Source organism: Chaetura pelagica, unplaced genomic scaffold (assembly GCF_000747805.2).
Source record: "Chaetura pelagica isolate M959 unplaced genomic scaffold, ChaPel_1.0 scaffold531, whole genome shotgun sequence".
NCBI lineage: Eukaryota > Metazoa > Chordata > Aves > Apodiformes > Apodidae > Chaetura > Chaetura pelagica.
The window spans coordinates 2,650,110-2,654,776 of NW_009952362.1; the positions used below are offsets into that span (position 1 = coordinate 2,650,110).

General features: G+C 37.5%; 1 protein-coding gene across 1 annotated transcript in view; it reads left to right on the forward strand.

Moving 5' to 3' along the window:
* The first annotated feature begins 2,243 nt into the window (after positions 1–2,243).
* Positions 2,244–4,667, forward strand: part of PDCD4 (programmed cell death 4 (neoplastic transformation inhibitor)) — a 14,906-nt gene continuing 12,482 nt past the window's right edge. The window contains exon 1 of the mRNA XM_010007910.1: positions 2,244–2,283. Coding sequence (XP_010006212.1) covers positions 2,244–2,283 — 40 coding nt within the window. The remainder of the gene's footprint in view (positions 2,284–4,667) is intronic.

Sequence of the window (4,667 nt, forward strand, 5' to 3'; positions counted from 1 at the left end):
GGAACAGCTGGCGTGTGCAGCTCTACGCGGCCCTGGTGATGGGGAGTGTTTGCTTAGGGGGGAGAGAAAAATAGTGTCAGCTCTGCAGAAGTTCGCCAGGGGTGTTTTACATAGATGACAGGTCTTGAGAGGTTTTTGGAGGCTTGCTTTTGCAGCGTGTGTTGTTCCTAAAAGTTAATCTGCTGCTGTTCATCTCCTGGGGTAGCATTGCTTACTTTTACAGTGAGCACAGAGACAGCACTGCATGTAGCCGAGCATATTTTATTGGTGATTTTCAGAGACTTGGGAAATAATCTTGTCTGTTGAACTATAAAAGTACTGTTCTTATTACTGATCTATCTTAAGATCTCTTGCAGCGTGCTTGTCATGCAGATATTTAAATTTACTTATCTCCATTTTGTTCTGTATTACTTCTTCTAACATCAAATTTTGGGATTATTTATTCTGGTGTTTTTAATGCAGGTTTTCTGTAGCTGCTTTGTAATACAGTGTGGTATAATTCTGCAAAATATAAAGTGATTTTTTTTCTAAAGTGCCAGCAACTTAAAGCTCCAGCACACCTTTGGGCTTGAGTTAATGAGGGTGGATTGCTAAATTGAGGGTATGTTTCCTGATTGGTATGACAACATGACTTGTAAAGCTCTTTTATTCCATCATTCTTGTTGAAAACATAACAGAGTGATGAATCTCAGCAAGACAGCTCATGAAACTCGTGTTGTTATTTGTGATGTTGCCTTAGGTGGAGAATTCCAGCCAGGGTCCTAGATGGAAGAAGTATCTTTCTGCTTGAAATTCAGGACTTTATTGCGTATGATGAAAGTCATGATTGTTATTTAATGTAGATTTGGTCTTTTGTATTCTCTTTCAAAGAGGTGGACAACTGATGGGAAGGATAAAACTGTTCTTACAAGGTATCTTGCTCGGTTTAGACTAAGATCCATACAGGAAAGCTCTCAACTGACAGTGCCTGGGAACACTTGAGAACTGAATGATTGATTGAGGTAACTCAGAAAAAATGTTTATCTGTTAAAAAAAATAAATGTGTGGGGCTGGGGGGGCTTCTTGTTACACAAAGCTGTTAACTGTTTGGGTTGACTAAGGAAGTGCAAGATCATGTCAGTTTGAAACTGTGCCCTAAACCAGAGTTGCTTTATTGCCAACGGTCTGTGATGAATCATTTGCAGTTAGTTGTTCTGTGGTAAGCAAGTGGACAAGGGAAGGGAAGAAAAGGGGAAGGGAGTGCTGCCATTTGGTGTAAAAAATCTTGCCACTGAAGGATAATGTGTTTTCAGGGCAGCAAAGGATGAGAAGGGGGGAAAAGGAGCCACTGAATTTTTAGGAGGCAGACACAAATACCAGTAATATTCACAGAACTACAAAGTGATTTGTGAAGATCTTGCTGATGAAAAAATGTGTGGGGAATTTTGAGGCTGCTTAATTTATTGTGTACAGAAAGGAAGGCTGGATGATGACATCTCTTTTAGAGTGACATGGGGTAGTTTGTAGAATAGCAGGCACTAGGAAGAGGGAGAAGAGAGAGTAACAGAAAAAGAGAAGTGCTCAGTTTTATCGCTTGCAGGTTGAACGGTGGTTGTAAAGAGTGTTTAAAGGGTGTAGAAACACAGATGTGAAAGCTTGACAGCTGTATGCACACGTGCAGTAAAACAAATGCTGTGTCCTTGAGGAACAAAAAAATAGCTTGTCTTCTAGGGCTGGTCTGTGCTCAATAAATTGATACAATTTTATCAGTATAGTTCACCTGAAGAACATTTCTCTTGTGGATGCAATTACAACATGAATAATGTACCCTCATATAGATAACCACTTGGCAGAGTTGGACAGTCTAGGTTGACAGAGGTAGCTTTATCAGCTAAAAAAAAGCTGCATACGGAGGGTTTTACCCTTAAAATAACGGCTGTTATCCTGGTGTCTCCTTTATAAGCAACAGAACTGACAACTGCCAAGACATTGAGGCTTAGATAGATGTGTTTGAGGGAGGTGCTGTCTCCTGTTACACCATTTACCCTCTCAGGAACTTTTCAGTGGTAACTGATAGTTAATTATAACTTAAAAAAAAAAAACTATTTTTGCACTGTATTTTGTGAGTGAAGACTTTACAGCTTTTTACTTCTGTAAGATTTGATGTAGTATTTTTCTTCCCCTAGGCTTCTCTGTTTCTGTTTAGGCCTTGGAAGGGGAAAGGTTCAGACTTCACATTTCACCATCGGTTCTTTTAAGCAGCTATGGAAATAGAAAAGGCACACCTTTATGTTAACCCAACAGGTAAGTAATATATTAAAGTGTTTTTTTTTACTTAAAATTACTTAGCTGACCTGAATTGTTCTCTGTAGAAAAGCTGTATTACTTGTTAGTTTTTTAACAGTACAGGTCTGAAAAATAAATAAATAATCTTTTCATAAAAAATCTAAGAATAGTTCTTAAAAGTATATATCATAGTATCCTGAGGGATTATATTTATTTAAAAATTTGTTAAAATAATAAAGTTAACATTTCCTTAACTTGCTAAATAATAGTGACTCTCATTCGTTATCATCTGACTTCCATTAGTGCTGGTGTGAGGACACTAATCAGTTCAAAAGTAAGGTGTGTAGGTGCATTTGACAGGTACAAATTGTGGTTTTATGTAGCTACTTAGCTTAAAATTGGAGGAAACAAATTAGGAAAGGCTTGACTGCGAGTGGGCTGGCATGGGAAAAAATAGACTGCCCTGAAATTGACAAGGTAACACAGTTAAATGTTGTTTTCTGTGTCCTCCAAAGGTGGTGATGATCTGCACTGACCTTTTTGTATACCAAAGCGTTTTTGTAGGTTTTAAATCTTTTTCAGAAAAAGATCATATATGTGTTAAGATGGTAGGTAATGCAGTGGGAGTTGCAGCATGCTCCTTGTGACCTCCATTTTTAAACCAAAATTAGTTTAATGTAGAAGATGTGTTGCTTCTCATCATTTCAGAATTATATGTGGATAGTAGATGGGAAAAGGTAGATAGCTAAATTGACTCAATTTGGTCAAATGACATTTTTGTGTAGGTAAGTACTTGCTGTGTATTTTGTTCCTTATGGTAGCACCATAGAAGCACAGATTTTAAGTGTGCCCTCTAGCCTTACTAGGAGGTTAATAAGATCAATTTGGGTAACTTCTTAAGGCATAGTAAACAAAGCCTTGAAGTTTATAGGATACTGTTTTTGCTTATAGATGTGTGTGTGTATATGTTACATGATGGAAAAGTGAGAAGCTGAAAGGAAGATTCATGTAATTTTTCTGTTCTTTTTATAAAACTATTCTATTTTAGAAAATTACTAAAACTTACAATGTCTCTTTAACCTATTTTTTTCAGCCTAAGTGGGTAACTGATAGTGGAGTGGTAGTTGGTCATAATGTTAAGGAGAAAGAGATTGCAGCTGGAGGTGACAGTGTTCTATATATATTTTAAAAAGCAATTTAGTAATGCACTGAGAAATATTAAGTCTTACAGGTTGGCTGTTTCCTGTGGAGGATTTCCTTAGTCCTGAACCTGAGATCAGGGCTGTGTAAGGAGGTTGGACTGTAGACTTCCCTTATTAGCCTGAGTCGTCAGATTCAGGACTGACTGAATTAGTTCTTGGCAATTTTCTTTGGGAACTGAGAAACAAGTAAGTGGTTATTGAAGAGTGTAGTTCCTGGGACAGCCAGATTCAAGGTCTAAACTGGAGAAATTCTTGGAAAAGTGGACAGGAATAATTTGAGTTGCTTTAGATGACTGATTGTGCTGAAGGGGTCTCTATGGGAAATGTGAGGAAGGAAACCTGCTCTGTTTTCTTTTACTGTCCTGTCCCCCCTGCTAGCTTTATGCAAATTTCTCATTGTTTTATTAAAATATTAGACAAACTGTGAAAGCTCATTGTGGGAATCTTTTCCTGATGTGATGTAGGCATTTCTTTTTTAGCTTGCTGCAAGCATAAAAGGAATGCTTTTGTGGAAGTAATGTGTGGAAAGATGATGCTTTGACTGGAATGGCTGCATTATTGTTCAGCCGTAGCATTCGCATCGCTGAGCACCAGTATCTAAATGTTATTTCTTTGACCATGGTGGAGGCAGTTTCATCTAACTTTCTTCACTTAATAGTGTTTTATCCTCTTTCATATGGGTAAATACTTTGAGGTTGGAAATGTTTTATTAGTGTACTTTGCTTTCAGAGCAATTTTTCATGAACCTGTTTTTGAATTGAAAAAAATAATGTTCTGAGAAGTATTGTCAAATAGACATTGTTAATTAGATGTATTGGAATGGTGAAGTAATACATTCAGTTAAGTTCAAAAACAAATTTAAAACACTATTCTTGGTTAATGGCAGTGAACTTTTCTGTAAAGCAGGCTTGGTGCAGCTGGTAAAGTAGCTTCTGTGTGCCTCATCCTCACTTCCTAGGGTGTGGGCTATAGTTTGTATCTTTGAGACTCCAGTGAATCCTTAGGAAAAGAAGAGCTGTGAAAGAGAGCTGAGGCTTTTCCCTTTGTGTTTTTTCCAATTTGCAAGGGCTTCCAAGGTTTCAATTGGAATGTAAAGTAGGTCCCCAGGTGCTTTTTTTTTTTTTTTTTGATGGGCTAAGAGGGGGAAGAAGAAATGATTAAGGCTTTTGTTTTTAATGCTCTCAATAAGGCATTCTGCTG